This window comes from Anarhichas minor, unplaced genomic scaffold (assembly GCF_050575085.1).
Source record: "Anarhichas minor isolate MPS153535 unplaced genomic scaffold, ASM5057508v1 ptg000067l, whole genome shotgun sequence".
NCBI classification, from domain to species: domain Eukaryota; kingdom Metazoa; phylum Chordata; class Actinopteri; order Perciformes; family Anarhichadidae; genus Anarhichas; species Anarhichas minor.
In genome coordinates this window covers 823,496-842,362 of record NW_027466513.1, presented here as the reverse complement: position 1 = coordinate 842,362, position 18,867 = coordinate 823,496, and the positions used below count along the sequence as shown (strand labels likewise).

Genomic DNA, 18,867 nt, shown 5'->3' with positions numbered 1-18,867 from the left:
AATGTCTCCCCTTCCTCTGTCTCCCTGCCTCTGCAGCCTCAGACAACAGCCAGCGATTTCAGGAGACGTGTTTCGCCTTTGCGTTAACGCCACAACAAGTCCAGCAGATCAGCAGCTCGATGTAAGAGGAACACCGCCCTCTCAGCGCAGGATGCTGCTCATGAATAATTCATAGATGTACATCCTTTCTACAGCTATGGGGTGATAAATTTGTTTCTGTGCTCAAAGGGACATCTCGGGGACCAAATGTGATTTCTCAGTTCAAGTCCAGTTGAGGTTTTGCCTGTCGGAGACCAGCTGTCCTCAGGAAGACCATTTCCCACCCAATCTGTGTGTGAAAGTCAACGGGAAGCCATGTAATCTGCCGGTAAAGGGCTCCACATTAATCAGATGAACGTGGCGTCTTTTTGTTAAACTGGATCTGAAGAGTTCACTTGTTCAACCTTTTCTGCCTCGTCCCTCGTGTCATTTTCATTTGAATTTAACTTTATAATATTCACAACAAAAAGGCTAATTTTCGTTCCTTTTCCCCTCTAATATTCATGTCGGACATCTAGGGTTATCTTCCTCCAACCAAAAACGGCGTAGAGCCCAAGCGGCCCAGCCGGCCCATCAACATTACCTCACTGGTCAGATTGTCCACCACTGTCCCCAATACCATTGTGGTGTCGTGGACCTCTGAGATCGGAAGGGTAAGAACCAAAGTGTCACAGTTTCTAACAAGGGGCTCTTTGGTAATCAATGTTTTGATAAGTAATAAAGTCATCAAGTGATGTTACCAAACATTTGCTGATGAAAGCCTCTCAAATGCTTTCTTGTCCTTCTAAACTGATTATGTTGATTGAGACAGAATAGATTTGTAAATATCACGTCAGGCTTTAATGAGTTATGATGGCTATGATATAGTGTTTGTCATGTAAGATTTAATGTTTAATGAATTATTAATTGCACAAATATGTATTTGCAGCCCAGTTTATCATCTTTAATCAAATCTATCCAATTATGCGAGACAATAATTAATATATGACTTACTTTCATGCACACTTCTGTCTGCACTTACTCATCTTTATATAATATTTTTGAAAATCATTGTTATAATTAATATGCCAATTTATACAACAAGTGGCTGCAAATGTTTTGATCCCATCTTGAGTTATTGTGTTTAAATGGATGAGACTGACACACCGCCACAACAAGAACATTTTACAAACGTGACAGAACAGAAAACAGTTTAGTTTGAAATGAATGTAGACTTAAAGCCGACTTCCATTTTATACAACATCACTGCCTACAATACTTGTGTGTGTGTTCATCACATGCATGTGTGTGAGAAGCAGTTTGAAGTGGGATTCTTACAGCCCAAACAGCATTAAAGGGTGGAGCAGAGTAGGAAAACATTAAATGCATACGATGCAGGACACTAGAAGCAGACGTCCCCTGACTGCTGTTACCAGAACACAGACCGGTGCACCACCTGCAGCATCACACACAGCAGCGAAACTGAAAGCCAACCCCAGATTCACTCTTGTTTTGGAGCGAGCTTTTTTCCGCTTGGCGTTACACTTCCCTATATCTGTGTGTTTTGGGTATCGTTTCCACTATTTTTGTAGTTTCCTCTTGGATGCGTGCTTGTGCATGCATGGGGGCAGTAAATACAGGCAGAGGGCAGATACAGACACCGCCACGCACTTGTAGTGGGTCATAAGTGAAGATCGAGAGGGATTATTTTTGTATGACGTTTTTTTTTATTTTTAGAAAAAATACTGGATGGTAACCAAAACGTCAGGGAAAGTCCAAACATATCACCCTGTATGGTCAAAATACAGGCTGAGTGAAGGCGGATTACAGTAAATAACAAAATCACCTTATTTAGACCAAATCAATCTGTTCATTTGACTTTTAAAAAGTATATTTTATACAGTGTAGCGTACATGATCTCATATGCCGAGTTATATTTAGTTGAGTGGCCGTAGAGGGCAGTGAAGAAAACATCTCACAGCAGAAGTACATACTGGCCTCAAATTCTTCCTTCCCTCGGTGCGTCTTCACACATGGCTGAACACACATTTGCCTCAGAGTAGTAAGATTGACTTAACATTACATCATATTTAAACATATTGCCTGCTGAAGTTTCCTTGAGTAACACTGTTCATGGACATTCTCTGCAACTGGCCCAGAACTTCACAAAAACAGTCACCAGGTGAGATTCAAAGTATCGGTTTGCACATTATTCATCGTTGTACGTATTCATGTGTGTCCACAGAGTTACTCCATGGCAGTGTACTTGGTGAAGCAGCAGTCGTCCACAGTGTTGTTACAGAGACTACGAGCAAAAGGCATCAGAAACCCGGACCACTCCAGAGCCCTCAGTAAGAACGGGCCACCTCTGAGAACCACTGATCCAGCATGCCGGATCAATATCAGGGCCGATATTGTCTTAACGCTGCATCCCAACTCCCTTTGAAGATAACTGTGTCTGTGTCGGCTTTATGAATCCTACTCGCATATTAGCTGGCCTATGTATGTACAGTTAAGGACAGTGTGGTGCAATATGCATTCTTTTTTTTTTTTTTCATTAAGTGTATATTGAATGCATCAATTGTCTATGTGCATGTGTTTTCTACTGTACGGGAAGTGATATAAGAAGATTCAGGTGCGGAGGGGACTCGGTCAGCCTCACACAGCATGAGGAGCTCTTAAACACTTGCGTGAAACACTTAAAGAAGTTGCAGTCTGAATTGAGAAACTGAGCATGTCTCCTGTTTGTTTCTCACTCGTGTGTGTGTGTTTTACTTCTCTTCTGCAGTCAAAGAGAAGCTAACAGCAGACCCAGACAGTGAAATAGCCACGACCAGCCTTCGAGTGTCGCTGCTCTGCCCGGTAAACAGCCTGCTCTTTATGAATTCAAGCCAGTGTTAAGAAATTCAGTCATGCCAAGACGTGTCCGTCCATTCTTTTCTTTGCATGTGCCTCAACATGCCCACATGACCTTTACTTCGGGTTGTGTACACGATCTGTCAAATTGTCTTCTCAACCCCTGTCGTGCACCTTTTCCATGTGGGTTTGGCATGTTTGTGACATTTATGCATCCCGTACGTCCTTCATCCTCACTGTGTGTGTGTGTGTGTGTGTGTGTCCCCCTCTTCATGTGTGTACAGCTGGGGAAGATGCGGCTGATGATCCCATGCCGGGCGCTGACGTGCTCCCACCTGCAGTGCTTTGACGCCACACTGTACATTCAGATGAACGAGAAGAAGCCCACCTGGGTGTGTCCTGTCTGTGACAAGAAGGCCCCCTATGAGCACCTCATCATCGACGGGTAAGGTGACCTGTCAGGAAATGGTGCACAGGGTGTATAATGGGTTAAATTGTTAGCTTTAGAGGTGCTGGTAAGACAGCGCCAGGCTTGACTTAATGCTACGCTACAGATCAACTTTTACTCATATTGACTAATACTTTTACTACTGCGTTTACTCATGACTAAAGTCTCCACAGAGTTTGTGTCTTTTGAAAGGAAATACTGCACTCATAAATCGTGATTTATGTACACTCATCTCAAAATCTAGAGCTTCACAGAATCAGTTGATCAACTTGTTTATATGATTCATTGAAATCATAATGTGAGGCCTTTCAAAGGGTTGAAGATCCCTCTCATTAGCATCCTGTAGGCTTGAAGGCTCTTTATGGAGGACAGCAGCTACACGTACAGTCAGTTTGGAAACTTATTCGTTACAGCTTTTCAAAGCACCCTTACAGCAGAATCCATTTTTCTGTTATTGATGTTCAGTATGTTCAAAACACTCACTCACTGACTATAATATAAGAAGATTGAGGTATTCACTGAATCACAGTGTTCACGTAAGCCTGTTTAGAGTAGATTTCTTGTCTTTAGAAGTGGAAGGTCTTTTCCACTACACTCAGCTTTTGATTAAAGTGTGTGTGTGTGTGTGTGTGTGTGTGTGTGTGTGTGTGTGTGTGTGTGTGTGTGTGTGTGTGTGTGTGTGTGTGTGTGTGTGTGTGTGTGTGTGTGTGTGTGTGTGTGTGTGTGTGTGTGTGTGTGTGTGTACATTTTCTTGGGATGGATTCGTCTATGACGTGTTTGTTTGTTCTCAGGCTTTTCGTGGAGATCCTCAACAGCTGCATGGACTGTGATGAGATCCAGTTTAAGGAGGATGGCAGCTGGGCCCCCATGAGGTCCAAGAGGGAAGTGCAAGAGGTCTCCTCTGCGTCCTATAACGGACTGGATGGTGAGACATGTTATGAGGGGTGAGAGGGGAGCAGGGAGGGTAGGAAACAGAAAGGCTGCGTCTATATGAAGCTCTATATGAAGGCAGCGAGAGAAGCTTAGAAGTAATTAAAATAGGATTACAGAGACGTGGTAAGAAGTCTTTGTTTATGCGTTGTCAGTTTTAATTTGTTGAGGCATCCATCATGATGCTACTGAGCAAAGTGCTTGTCTTCTTGGTAACAAACTGTATATCATATGAGAGAAGGGCAAATTTGTATGTGTGCATTTTAGCACACGCACGGTATTCAGCATCGCTTTGATTTTTACTCTGCAGCCTCAGAAACACCAACTGATATTTTGTCGCTGCTCTGCAGGTTCATGTCGGACGTCTGCAGGCTCAGATCAGCTGAGCTCCTCGTCGTCCAGCCACGGTGGCAGCGACAGCAGCAATAGCAAGATGGTGGAGGTGATCGACTTGACGCTGGACAGCTCCTCAGACGACGAAGGACAGGATTCGCCGCAGCCGCCGCCGCTGCCTCCTCTGCCCCAAAGAGCGTGTCCCTCTATGTCACCGACCTCGCCGCCCATCATCAACAAAGGGTCAGACACACAAACCCACCCAAGACCGTCTGATTTCATCTCCACATTCTGTTTTGTCTTTCATTAAATGTGGTCACGGGGCTCCTTTTAGCTGCTCAGACGGCTAGTTAGTTATGTGTCTAGATGTTAAATTATTCATGAGTTTTGCACTCGACACACAAGTTTCTTTTACCATTTCACATCTACAGCTCTCACCGAAGAAAGCAGAGAGTGCTGACTGAGGAAGACTTAATTCCTTTAAATTGGATGTATAGATCTAGAAAATGGGTTTGAAATTTTTTTGTTTTTTTGCACACAAGTGTCAAAACAGAGGGTTAAAGTTAAGCCAATCGTGATTCCACATGTATATACAATCTCAAGACAGTTTGATGCTTGACTGTTCTCTCAGGATCAGGAAGGATTGGTAACTCAGCTAACAAACAGACTTGATAGAGATGTGGAACGGGGGGAGCTATTTTCATCTGGCCTAAATGTTAGAAAATGGTTCATTTGAGGAGAAGGTTCAAGCTTGTATACATAAATATCAGAGAGTCTAACGTAAACTTACATGATCGTCACGTTATCTGGCTGAGTCCTGTGTTTCTATGTTAAAGGCAGAATGAGCAGGATTTTCCTAAAATAAATGTTTAGATTTAAAAGTGATCCGTCTCATTCGTCACTTATGACCCACTAGATGTGTGTGACGGTGTCTGTATGCACGGAGACCCTGCCCTCTGCCTGTATCTTCTTTTTTCTTGTCATTTTGCCTCGTTTGGGACATTGCTGGGGGTCAACCTTGTAGCGACCAGGTGTCAGATCGTAAGCACATTTGCAGCTTGGCGTGCACCCTAACCGTGTGTCGCTGATACTGGGGAGTTAGTGCCAACCTCGATCGTTGTGTTTACAACCCGGAACCGACAAATCCTCATTCTGCCTTCAAACAACACGAGGGATATTGTTGCAAGAAAGGCTCTCTGAAGCTCTTAACAGCTACGTTTTAAGACAAATGCATTATGTGCATCTGTGTTAGAACGTGTGCTGCTTCATTTGACTTTAATGAATCCTGTTGTTGTTCAGAGGTTTGTGTTTCGAGGTCAGAGGAGGAGACAGCACGCCCCTGTGACTTACCAAATAAATAGGACATGAAATAAAAGCCTAATTATAGATGAAGCGTCCTCTTTAACTCCTCGTCTCTGAACCTCTTCCTTTGTGTCTGCCTTCAGAGTGTTGAACCTGCACCACCAGGCCTCTCCTGTGAGCCGCACACCCAGCATGCCAGCCGTGGACACCAGCTACATCCCTCCTGTCCCCCCACTCATCCAGGACTACAGACCCTACTACCACACACCCAACGACCTGTCGGGTAAAGACAAACGCACGCGGAGATGATTTAATAGGACCTTTAAACGCACAAGTCCATATTAACATCTTTACAATAATAGTATGCAGCCAAGCCAACTCTCCTCATCCCGAATTCTATATATACAATGATGACATTATTATTGAATGTACGGATATAGCCATAAGAGTTAGTGACTTCATAAAGAGTCGAAGCAAGCAGATAAACAATAAGTAATAAAGTCATAGAGTGTGAAAAAGATGTTTTCTAAATGACTGTATTAATGATCTCCTGGAGATATTTAACTTATTATTTTGTTTTCTATAAAAGGTCTAATGCCGTTAACTTTAAAACACATTATGTATTTGCGTCTGTGATACAGATTTTGTGTCGATATTCTCCATTGACTCGTCCTGTGCTTGATTTCCAGAGTTGAACTTCTTCTCTTTTCTTCAAGGCGACAATCATCAGGTACGTCAACAGTTTAGTTTTCAGTGAAGTCCTTGAAGCCTGTGACCGTGGTTCATTTTAAAATAATAAAACGGCTCTGACTCTACGAGTAACCAAATATACTTGTGCTCACCAAACAAACAAACAAAGCATGCTTGATGACAAACTGCCTCTCTGCCGTAAGCAAAGATCCCTCATGCAGAGTCAAATACTAAACACATATTTGTGTTAAAATGCTATTTGAGCAAAGTCCTCCGTCAGCTCAGATTCTGGACGGTCCAACCCGGCTCCATCGTCCCCTCTGCAGCTGCAGCCTCGAGCGGTCTCTCTCCGTCTGAGTCAGCCAAAACATACATTGTAAATTACATCATAACATGCTTTGCACTCATATTTTGGGATGCCGTTTCCGCTGTACCTAACGTAACTAGTTTGCAATACAAGCGAAGAGAACAAGAACTAAAGTAGCACTCTGTGGTTCCTCTTTGCCTCCGACGACGTCACTGAATGCAGAAAGAACAACAGATTTTACAGCGGAGACGCAGAGAACATCAGCTTTTCCCCTTTAAACACCGTCCTCATGTTGGCAGTGTAATCGTTGTTTTGTTTCCAGCTGATTGAACAAATCTTCGACAAAGTAATTCTACATATCGTATCAGTTTTACCCAGTAGAGATCAGATTTATTTACTTAATTATAGCAGTTGGTGAGTATTTAATGTACTCTTAATGAACTGTCAAACTAATTTGGGTCTGAACAGCAAACTTTTGGTTTGATGAATAACATTTTTGTAATTCACCATTAGTGAGCTGAGTAGAATCTAATTACCTCGGACTCCATCATAATATGCTTTTAAAAGTTCATTAATGTTTTATTTATTTTTTCACTTTTAGTGCATGATTGATTCGTGAACTACTCTTCAACTAAAAACACAGACTTGACTTCAAGAGTTTGTCCAAACTCGGCCAGTGAGGAGCTTCTTTTTGTCTCGGTAACTTCCGCAGCCTCTAAATGTGAACTCAACACTTCCTCCTCTCTTGTGTTTCTGCCACATCAGCATTACAACATGGTGATGGCAGCTGCGGCCGCCGCTTCAGCCTCAGACGACCACGAGCTGCTTCTCAACCGCTTCCTGCCCTACAGCACCTCCTCCTCCTCCTCCCAGCTGTTCCTCGACCAATCGGGAGCCTCCTCGGCCGCTTCGCTGACGGCGCCGACCAACGGGGCGAGCAACTCGGGCAGCAGCAGCAGCCTGGTGTCGTCCAGCAGCCTCCGCGACACTCACTCCACGCACTCGTCCTCGCACTCCTCACACTCCTCACACACACACCCCGGGGTGGTGGCCAGCCGGAGCAGCGCCGAAGCAGCGGTGGCAGCTATTTACGGCGGGATACCCGACGTTATATCGTTGGACTGACTCCAGAAGGGTCAAGACTACACTTTGGGTCCAGCTGCGATCCAGTGACAAACTCTTTGACTGCAGGGTAACGTTTTGATCCAGAAACTAGACTGGCCCCCAAGTCCTCTAACTCAGAACGATTGTGGAGTCGTAATGACGAGACGGCCTCAAGAAGAGCACTAATATTAGGAGTGGGTTCAGGCCTGACCTGAGAACAGTACAGAGTCATCACTTAGACGGGTCAGCGGTGGACATTCTGTTTGTATACTGACTTCAGATCAGAAACCTGTCCAGCATGTGAACCCGCGGTGACTGCGATACTGGTACCAACCCGGCACGAACAGCAAAGACGCTACCTGAGCAAAAAAAACACAAAGGAGGAAGGCTCTTTTTTTACAAAAACGAGGAGTGGCACCGTGTACAGAGAACAAAATATATTTTCCTCTTTTACTTTTGTATGTTGAATCGGGACATTTTCAGTCGAGTGAGCTGCTTCAATCGCTGTTTGTAAGTGGAGGACTGAGGTTGTTTCTCACAAAAGCTTAAACATATGCCTCTTGTTTCTCTTCTCTTTTATTCTGCTTACATGTCGTTTTATTTGCATCTCTACAATATATACTTCAATTCTTTCTCTTTCTCACGTGCTCGAGTTCATTTTTAAATTCATGATGTATTATTTCTCTGTCCAACGACAAGAACACTGAATTTACAGTTTATTCATGTACTAATAATTTTATTATGCTTTTAAGTTATGTATATTTAAACAGTTATAAATATATATATATATACAGTTTATATATATGTATTCCCTTCTACCTTCAGGTTAATGCTGTGGGGAGTGTGTCGGTGGAAATTAGCCATTTCTGGTTCTTCATTCTCACTCCTCACAGAGACTCTGCCGGCGTACAGCATTTAGAAATGGAGACTTTTAGACTATTTATAGCTGCCAATTTACAGTTCTGAGCTGGAAGAGTTTGTTTTTGTTTCCTTCTTCTTCTTTTTTTTGCACAATGCCAAAAATAAGATACGGTACCTTTGAAAAGTCACACAATAATCAGAGTGCAGTTGAATCTGTGTGCCACAGTGTTTCCACTTCTTCCATTTCAGCTGGTCGTTATTCAGACTCTTTAAATTTCCTTCAGTTTCACCGTTTTCTTGCTCGACAAAGGGAAAACGTGATGGCGGTCAAGCTGTTGTAGAAGAGACCACGGCATGTGACCAAGTTTAAACTAGTGCCTGTTTGTGTGCATGCTTTTACAGTGTGTTTGGGATGTTTGAGTGGTCAAACTCAAAGGAATGTCTTAAACGGTCACCCTCTGTTGAAGACTTGACTTGTGACCGATATCTTTGACGGCGTAGAGGTTATCTAGGGAGTTTATCTTTGGGGAAACTGCTTGTGGAAAAGCATGGAAGGAGTGTGAAAGAGGGAGATCTCAGCATGCCAACTTGGACTGGGCACAAAGCCAGCTGGGTTAAAAAAAATACATGAGCCGTCTGTAATTCAACAAACCCTGAGAGTTCGTCGGTGTGCGATGCACAAGTGTCAAAGCGAGGAGGAGTCCCGCGAGTCTGCTGAAAACGCAGAGATCGCTCATGAATGTATCGTAGAATTTTAAGAGTGGACATTTTGTTTCAGTTATTAATAGAGGTTGTAGCGGTCACATTACCAGTGACATACAGTCGACCTGGTCCCCCCCCCCCCCCCCCCCCCCTCCTTCCTGTCTGGGTGTCCTTGAAACTTTCCCGTCTTTCCAGTTCCTCCTCAATTATCCACTCCCAGACGTCCGAGGCAGTTCAGTTCACTTTAAAGTCTAATTATCTCCACCACCATGAGATAATCGCCTCTGACAGCATCACCTGACATCCTGTCCTGTCCTTCAACTCACCCAAAATGACCCCCACACCCCCCTCCCTCCCGCCCTCGCTCTCTCTTGACATCTTTTATTTTATTTATTTTTCCTGGGAACAAACCTCCGGCTCTCACACTGAACCGGAGACAGTCTTGTGTATTTCCTATGTTGTGCAGTATTTTATTTATTTTGTATTCTTATTTCTATATATTATATTTTTACAAATCATTATTAATTTCCATGGATGAGCGTGTAAGTCACTGTCACTCGGGAGCTGTTGAATTTTTTTTATTTAATATGTATTTTATTATTTTTGTTTGTCGGTACGGTTTAGTTATTGGTCGTAGAAAGGCCTCTGTGTATTTTCTTGGGAGCTGACATGCGTAACATATAATAAGGATAATAAGGACACAAAGCACATGTTTATCGTGCATGACTCATGATGATGTCATTATGAATTAGCTAGAATCCAGTGACATAGAAAAATAGCAGTATTGATATAGAAATATGAAGCTGTTTTTTTTTTGTTTTATCAAACCTTTTGTCAGAAATAATCTCCAGTATTGTTGTCAGATCAGTTCAGGCCGGTTGCTCCACCCACTTTGGTCCAGACTTAAATATCTCAACATCTATTGGAGGAATTACGGTGAAACTTTGTACAGACATTCATTGTTCCCAGAGGATGAATCCAACTGACTTTGGTGATCCTCTGACTCCTTCAGTGCTACCATCAGGTCAAAGTGTTGCGCTTTACTTGGTGTTTAGTGCTGATTAGCACAGGTTAACATGCTGAACTTAGACGGTAAACATTATACCTGATAAACATCAGCATGTTAGCATCCTGACGTTAGCATCGATTATTCTATCAGAACAGCGACTGTTCTGCTTTCAGAGAGGCTGATTAAATGCATGGGTCCAAAATATCCTTTCATCCCTGTCCAAAGTAAACCGTGTATCCAAATGTTACCTTCATGGGTTCATAGAAATCTCCTATTTATCACGCTAAAGAAGCCTCTTAATTAGCGGAACATGCATGAGCACAGAGTTTTTCTTTGCTCATGAAACGAGTTGGAGTAAAGATATGGTAGATTTGGAGCTGCACGGGTTTTTCACAGACCAGTGATGCTACTGTATGTAACTGGATTCCAGCTAATTCAGGGCATATGAATTAATGTATGAAGTAACTTTGAGTTCATTGACGGAATATTCATTAAGCGTTAACTCATCACATAATTCATAACACACCCTGGGTCGATTCATGCATCGAATCATCATGACTCATGCATTAGTAAAGCATGTGTGTTTGTACCTTTTGTTATGAAGAGTTATGCAAACTTCTCACACTGAAGATGTTGAGCCTACCATCATGGTAGTTTGAGTAATAATCACCAGTATTTGGACGCCTGACAAGGTGGTCACAGTTCATTAGATCACAATTTCATTTATTTAAACTTCTTCTTTCCTCACGGTGCAGCAGATATACGCACATGAAGTGAGAGTCCAGACCGTGTTGACTGTGTTTCTGTTGAAGTGCTCCACACACTGGGGGTCTCTATGGGATTGCCGAATTGTTTCATAGCGTCAAGTGGGCACAGCTCCCTCCTGTGGTGCACAGTTGTTGGATATCTGGGGGAGAAACCGTCATTATTGAGCAGGGGGATTTGGTTTTTTGTTGTTATAAAATATCAGATTGCCGGCAATGATGGATAAGCACAGGGCTGTTGCCATCTCAATCCCTCTCCGACACATTCACGCAGTATCTATGGAGCATTTTTCTCAGCAGCTTATGTGTTTGCTGGTGTGAGGACACTGGGAATAAGGCCACTATTATTTGTACTTACTCGGAAAGGTGTTTTCAAAACGGTGCCGAGCAGCTCAACTCTTTGGTTGTCATGACGTCTCGCCGTAGCTAAAAGGGAAAAGTCAACCGTGTGTATGTTGTGTCCGTATGGAAGCCCGAAAGTTCAGATCCAAACGTTCGGTGTTTGATGTCCGTTTGTATGCTTTTTGTGTGTCAATTCAGAGCGAGAGAATAAATTAATTTATATATTTTTTAGAAAAATGACAGCTGTTCTATTATTAAGAAAAGGGACTGTGGCCAATATGAGTCTTACGCAGCAGAAATGATCTCAGCGTCAGACTTAAGTCGATATCTGCACTCACTGCCTTAAAACATTCACAGGTTCTGTTTCACGGCTCCAATCCGAGAAAAATCATAACAAGGCTTTTCGAGGAGGGCGAGGAGAGGGCGGTGTACAGTAGACCCTTGTAAGTTTGTACAAATATACCAAGTGAAAAAAAAAATATTTATTACCTGCATTGAAGAAATTGTTTACTTATTGAATGTTATCTGTTTATGTAGAACATTTTAGATGTAATAAAATGCATTCTGTTATTTCTTTGTGTTTTCCCTCATTTTTAAACGATGGGATTTATCCTTTCTGGAGGAAAATGTTTTCTGTCAAATGCAATTTTAAACTGCCTGTTAAACCTAGAAGTGAACACTGGGTGGCAGCAGAGAGACAGTTTCATCAACATGTCCCTTGCTGCGATGGCACAAAACCAATTACGCACTCTTTGTTGACCCCAGCCGTTGCCTTCCTGGCTCTGACACGAGCTATATATAATATAAAGATATAAAATAATGAATGAAGATGTTTAACTTTTGATTAAAAGTGATGGGGAAGCCTCGTGCAACGAGGAGACTGCGTTACGCACGAGACAGATGGACGCGTCAAACCTAATGTTCGCCAATAGACACCTCAACCCCGCCATTCCTGTCGGAGCTGGCAGCAGAAGGGGGCACAGCACCACAGGAGGGTGGGGGTGGATACAGATGGAGGAGTTGGGCTGGCATCATGTACTAATGTGTCACTCCAAGATCCAGCTCTACTTGGACAGATAGATTTGATTTATCTTGAATATAGAAGTGTCCGTGAGCTGCTGACATTATGAATGAGGAAAATGAGAGCGTTTGTTTGAACAGTTCACTAGTTGAGGTTGACTACTTCAGCAACCTGGAGGACATCGACGTGACGGCGGACGGGACCCCGATTCTGAGGTTCCTCATCTGCCTTGTTTATTGTGTTGTCTGCGCTGCGGGTCTGGTGGGCAACGTGCTGGTCCTCTTCTTCATCAGGGTCAAACAAGAGAGGAAGAAGTCCACGGTGAACTTCTTTGTGCTCAACTTGGCGGTGACGGACCTCCAGTTCGTGCTCACTCTGCCCTTCTGGGCCGTGGACACCGTGCTGGACTTCAGCTGGCCGTTTGGAGACGCCATGTGCAAAATCATCCTCTCGGTCACCGTGATGAACATGTACGCCAGCGTGTTTTTTCTCACTGCCATGAGTGTGACCCGCTACTGGTCAGTCGTCTCGGCTCTGAAAAACAGAACCGCGCGAAAGTCCTGTTCCGCCAAATGGACCTGCGCAATAATTTGGACACTGGCGTCTCTGGCGACTGCGCCGACGACGATTTTCTCAACTGTCAGCAACGTAACCGGAGAAAAGCTCTGTTTGCTGAGGTTTCCAGGTGGGCAGTACTGGTTGGCACTTTATCACATACAGAAAATGCTTGTAGGTTTTGTTTTGCCAATGTTCATCGTGTCCATCAGCTACATCATGCTGCTGCGTTTCATCAGCAATCGGAGTATGAAAACAGACAACCCCAAACGGAGATCCAAAGTTACAAAAGCTATCACCATCGTCGTGTTGTCCTTCTTCCTGTGCTGGATGCCGAACCAGGCCATCACCTTGTGGAGTGTACTGGTCAAACTGAACGTCGCAAACTGGGACAAAGCTTATTACATAGTCCACACGTATGTGTTCCCTCTGACCGTCTGTATGGCTCACACCAACAGCTGTCTGAACCCGATTATTTACTGCCTCATGAGGAAGGAGTTCAGGAATAAACTGAGGAGTCTGATACACAGAGGATGAGGTTTTTTTGGACCTCTGTGAATGATTTAACGAATTGACAAACAGTAACCAAGACGCACGGAGTGCGCACGGCGAAAGAATCATGAGGAGTATTTACTCCATTCCGCTTATGGAATAATGTAACTTTCATCCGCGCTTCTTGTTTTTAAAGGCCTGCGCGTAATGTGGCTTTTTTATATAGCTTTACGCATAGGAAGTGCTAATTTTGTGTTTAAGTATTACACTTGGATGTCCACTGTGGCATTGCTTTTAAATATCCACTATGAGTGGTGTGTCTCTAGTCAGTCGAAGTGAGTGCGTAATTGAAAATTATAATTAACAACAGCTTGCATTGAAGTTGAACAGGTGAAACCGCTTTCAACATCCATCTGTGAATGTCTTTGAAAATAATGAAACCAGTGTGCGATAAGTGTGTTTACAAGACAATCGTGGATGCAAACTTCACCTCTTCTGAACCAGAGGATATTTACCAACACACATACTCACTTCCAACTCCTCAGACAGCCTACTGAGTCTTAGACTAAAGCTCTTGTACCCCTCTAGCGTGAGTTTTGCACGTGTCACGGACGGTGTCAGTTTCCACTTCTTACACAAGCGGCAACCTCCTGTTCTGAAAAGAGAAGCCAATGCGAAAGTGACTTCAACTTGCATTATTTCTCCTGACCAGCAGGGGGCGATTCCTCTGGTTGCAAAGAGTAGTCAGATTTTATAGAAGTCTATCAGAAAATGATCCTACGTCTCACTAGTAACAATGTAAATATGAGTGTATGGTCTCAATTGCTAGTTTCAAGTCTTCTTCAATACAGCGTGATGTTCATTTAGTAAATTGCAGCTAAAATCTAAGATGGCGATGGCCAAAATGCTGAACTCGAGGCTTCATGACTGCAGTCCACAAACCAATTAGGTAACTTCACGACAGCTATGTCACCCATTGGTTTGTTGACTGACGTTTTGAAGCCTCAAGTTTGGCATTCGGGCAATTGCCATCTTGGTTTTTGGCCGTCGCCATCTTGGTTTTGGCAACCAGAAAAGAAAAAGAGAGGGTTGAGTACAACCAAATGCTGAGTAAGATATTTTTAGGCAACCAAAAATGTAACAATTTACTTTCATGAACTGAAAACCCACTTTGAAAGGGTTAAAGTTGTAAGACGAAAACTAGGATAACTCCTAGACCGGACAACAAGTGGTAGCAACCTGTCAACCACAAGATGACCACACCCTAAAGCATACCCTGCTTTATCATCTATTTTAATCTAAATGGGACCATAAAGAACATCATGCTGTATTGAAAAAGACTTGAAACTATAGCGATAAAGAGCATAAACTCATGTTTACAATGTTTTGCCCCCTGCTGGCCATTTAAAACATTGCAAGTTTAAGGCACTTCAGCGTTGCCTTCACTTTTCAGACCCCTTGGTTGGTTAGGGTTAGGAAAAGAGCATTGTTGACATTAACTTCACTGGCGAACGACTCACGAGACTCAAGTGACTAGCGTCAATAATGACTCTTGTCAATGTTTACTTTTAGTTTTGCCCGTGACATGAACAGCGGTCTCCTAGACAAAAGTCCTGTGTTTGTCCTGTGACTGCTTTGTCTACGTTCTGTCTAATAACGAGGCAGGTGGGTTTGCATTGGAGTTAGTTGAAAGCACCGCGGTGCGTCGGTATCAGACACCGAGGGGCACTGACCAGGCGATTTTTGACGAGTTGGGATTGAGATCAGATACATTTTTTTAATTATTGAATATAACATGCCAAATAACAAAATGTGTAAAATATGATTGTTGTAAATACACCAAAAAAAACTGTATCCACGACGTGTGATAATAAAAATGTACTCAAGTCGACTCACATGGCTTAGTTTTTCTCTATAATAACATCTGATTGTGCACGAGTCAAAAAAGTAACAGGTGGAGGCCTTTGATGTGCAGATGATGAGAAATTATGAGTCTCAATAACTGAAATGGCCTCGCAGGGGTTTCGCACACAATCCTGGACCCCATGCATAAGCAGTCTGTGGGCCCTGGGGGCCTGTGCGATTTTTTTTCTGGATACACCATCTTCAACATACAGTGCAGTAAAAATAGACTTTATGATTGCCTTTCTGCTCAACACCGGGAGCTCTACACTGTCCCTCATCAGAGGTGAAATTCACTGCGTGCAATGCTCTACGTGAGCCGAGTGCACAAAGGCAGAACTGAGATGCAGCGTACATGAACACACTGCTGAGTGTCGAGTGAGTTTCATAACAGAAAGCTCTATAGTTGTCTCACAGCAAGGGCATTGGCTGTAGCTGTGAATTGAATTGAACTGAATGAAAAATGTTGCGCTGAATTAATTGAAAGGCATTTTGAAAGAATTTTATACATAGTTTATTGAAAGAAGCATTTAGACGAACATTTATTCTGTTTTCTTGTATTTAGGAACTGATAGTTATTATAGCTATTGGTCAAGTTTGCATATCGTGGGTGGCCTCATCTCTCTCTCATACACACACACACACACACACACACACACACGGCACTTAGACTACATTGTATCTGTGAATATATTGTTATGAAAAGAACATGTTTCCTTTTACCTTCACTTGTCTCAAAGAAGAAGGCTGTGATGGAAAGTATAGACATTTACTAAAGTACTGTACTATACAGTTCTGAGGTACCAGTTGTTTACCTGAGATACTGCTAGACCTCTTTGAGTAATATCATGTTGGGAGCCGTGTGGAGGACCTACCTCATTCATAGAAATGCTCTGAATTTAGCAACTTTAAGTAACATTTTGAGACACAAAAGAAGTAAATTGATCTCATAATTCTGAAAAATAAAGCAGTAATTCAGAAAAGAAAATGTATTTCTTATTTATTTATTCAACTTTTATTAATTTTCCGTCTCCTTATTGGTACATTTACTTAAATGAGTAACTAGTCTTTGCTGACGCTTCAATCGTGATACACTGCGGGTCTTGTAAAGGTCAGCTCCATGGCACTTAGTGGATGAATCACAATCGGTGACATTTTGGAGAAAGCACTTGCTTTCTTGAAATTGCTCACATTAAGAAACAATTTCCAGGCCATGAATGTAAAACCTCTTTAATAAACCCCAATCATTCCCACCTTTTATGGACACATAAAGAGAACTGCTGTTGCTTGGCACATTGTGAGGGATTGTTTTGCCACTCTGCCTTCCTATTGAATTGGCCGCTTGTTATTTTACTGCAATAAACCTGAAACAGGAAAACATTTCAAGATGAGGAACGTGACCAAAGAAAGAGGCAAGAAACAGCCTCTAGTCATGCCAGCAGAGTTGAAATCCTTTCTGATTGTTTCTTTCATCTTTGAGATAAGAATGCATTGCTTTTCTCAAGTGCTATCAGCTGATTGGCAGATAATAAACAACAATTTAAAATCCCTTCAAATCCATGATTGATATTGAATAGCAATCTAAAAAGACTGCACTACAGACAATAGTCCTGCGTTTAAATCTTTACATGAATAGAAGGTTTTTCAGCAAAATGTACAAAACACACTCTACAGAAAAATAGCCCGTAAGATTGTCAATACTGATGCATGTATCTGTGCGCAGCATCTGACTGATGTATCTGGTCAAGATGGAGCTAGTTTTAAACTTTATGTACAGTTTATTTAGTCGGGTTGTGAAATGAATGATATTATTAGGAATATTCCCCAATCTTTACATTTTAATGAAATATCTGGGCACTTTGTGCAGTGCAAAAATCTGGATATTTAGTTTCTGGTCGTATGGAGCAAAATAGGGGTAAGTCATGGGTTTATTCATAAACTTTATTTGACAGTTGTACCAATTCCTAAAATGCTTTAGAGATATTTTTCTGCCTCCCTCGAGTCTTTTTGACATTGTATAATGATTATTTGCCTTTTCTCACAAAGTTCCTTTTCATAAAGTGTAGTATATTAACTTGACTTTCCCTCCCAAACAAATACACAATATTTGAACTCTTGAAAAGATGTTTATTGGTCTTGGACGGGGGAATTAATTATGTCTGTTAGTGCTGATAGGGACTCAGTGGGTTTTTCATTTGTCTTGCACAAATACAGCAACACTCATGAGATTGAACCTACATCTCCCAGCTGATGCAGTGAGCTTGTCTTATCTTAATTTGTCTTACAATGGCAAAACATGGGAAAAGAGACAAATATATCCGTGCTTGTATCTTAAAGTGGATTTAATATTGCAGAGACTCACAGACATCGGTTTAAGGCTACACATGGTGTCTACTTAACATCCTTTGAGCCATTTGGTGGTTTGTCAGTGCAATTAAAAATACAACTAAGAAGTACGTCAAATATCCAATTCACATGACAATGACAAAACTCGCTAAGTTCAGAGTTCATGAGAATTTATTTTTTTGCCAAAAAGAAACAAGGCCACGGGCCAGAAAAGGCTGAGAAACACTGGTGTGGTGACTCCACAAAAATGTCATCTTTATTTCAGTCTGTTTCTCAACAACCTAGCTAAGTTTTCTCAGGCTAAAAGGTAATCGTGTAATGTGGAAACCTTTGGAAGAAGGTGATCTTACACCCACGTACAATTTCAAATCAAAACCAAAGCTACAAAGGTTTCCCGGTATTAAAAATAGAAAGAATATGCAATGTACAGAGATAATATTCCAAAAAGATGTGCGTTAATGTACATATAGAGAGACATCAATGTAATGTGTAGTGTGTATGGGGGGTGGGATACGGGTCCTTGTCAGTTGGTGTCCCGGGCCTTGTTGATTTACTTGGAACATAGTATTTTTACAGTGTTGTAGTACTTTTACTGGAAGGATCGAAATACTGTGTGAACCATGGGGTGATCCACAAATGAAAATACAATTGAGTACATTTAAATAAAATATAAACAATAAACTAAAAAATAAATGTTTAAAATTCTAATTGCATTGGGGATAAAATACTTTTTCTATTTTTGCATGTAAATACCACCAGCTAAGTCCTAAGATCTGTCGTCTGTATTGATTGTTTTTACTTTTTCCGACTTTCTGCACGAGCCTCCTGAATGCACCACCGGTCTCCATGTTGGTCACGTGACCCCAGCGGGCAGGCGGGCTTATT

The 18,867-nt window shown here is 42.2% G+C and overlaps 2 protein-coding genes across 3 annotated transcripts in view; both read left to right on the top strand.

Moving 5' to 3' along the window:
• The window catches only part of LOC142934177 (E3 SUMO-protein ligase PIAS1-like), a 37,623-nt gene extending 29,003 nt beyond the window's left edge, over positions 1-8,620 (top strand). The window contains exons 3-13 of one of the 2 annotated variants that reach the window (XM_076078612.1): positions 37-121; positions 229-367; positions 558-692; positions 2,264-2,369; positions 2,807-2,880; positions 3,159-3,319; positions 4,114-4,247; positions 4,603-4,828; positions 6,031-6,170; positions 6,577-6,617; positions 7,650-8,620. In XM_076078612.1, coding sequence (XP_075934727.1) covers positions 37-121; positions 229-367; positions 558-692; positions 2,264-2,369; positions 2,807-2,880; positions 3,159-3,319; positions 4,114-4,247; positions 4,603-4,828; positions 6,031-6,170; positions 6,577-6,617; positions 7,650-8,009 — 1,601 coding nt within the window. In that variant the 3' untranslated portion in view covers positions 8,010-8,620. Of the gene's footprint in view, positions 1-36; positions 122-228; positions 368-557; positions 693-2,263; positions 2,370-2,806; positions 2,881-3,158; positions 3,320-4,113; positions 4,248-4,602; positions 4,829-6,030; positions 6,171-6,576; positions 6,618-7,485; positions 7,630-7,649 lie in introns of those variants that run through there. The other variant, XM_076078614.1, reaches the window with a different exon arrangement.
• A 3,708-nt stretch (positions 8,621-12,328) lies between these two features.
• rxfp3.3a1 (relaxin family peptide receptor 3.3a1) lies at positions 12,329-13,858 on the top strand. Its single transcript, XM_076078615.1, has one exon. It carries the CDS (start codon positions 12,793-12,795, stop codon positions 13,777-13,779), a length of 987 nt encoding a protein of 328 aa, XP_075934730.1. The 5' UTR covers positions 12,329-12,792; the 3' UTR covers positions 13,780-13,858.
• The last annotated feature ends 5,009 nt before the right edge of the window (positions 13,859-18,867 follow it).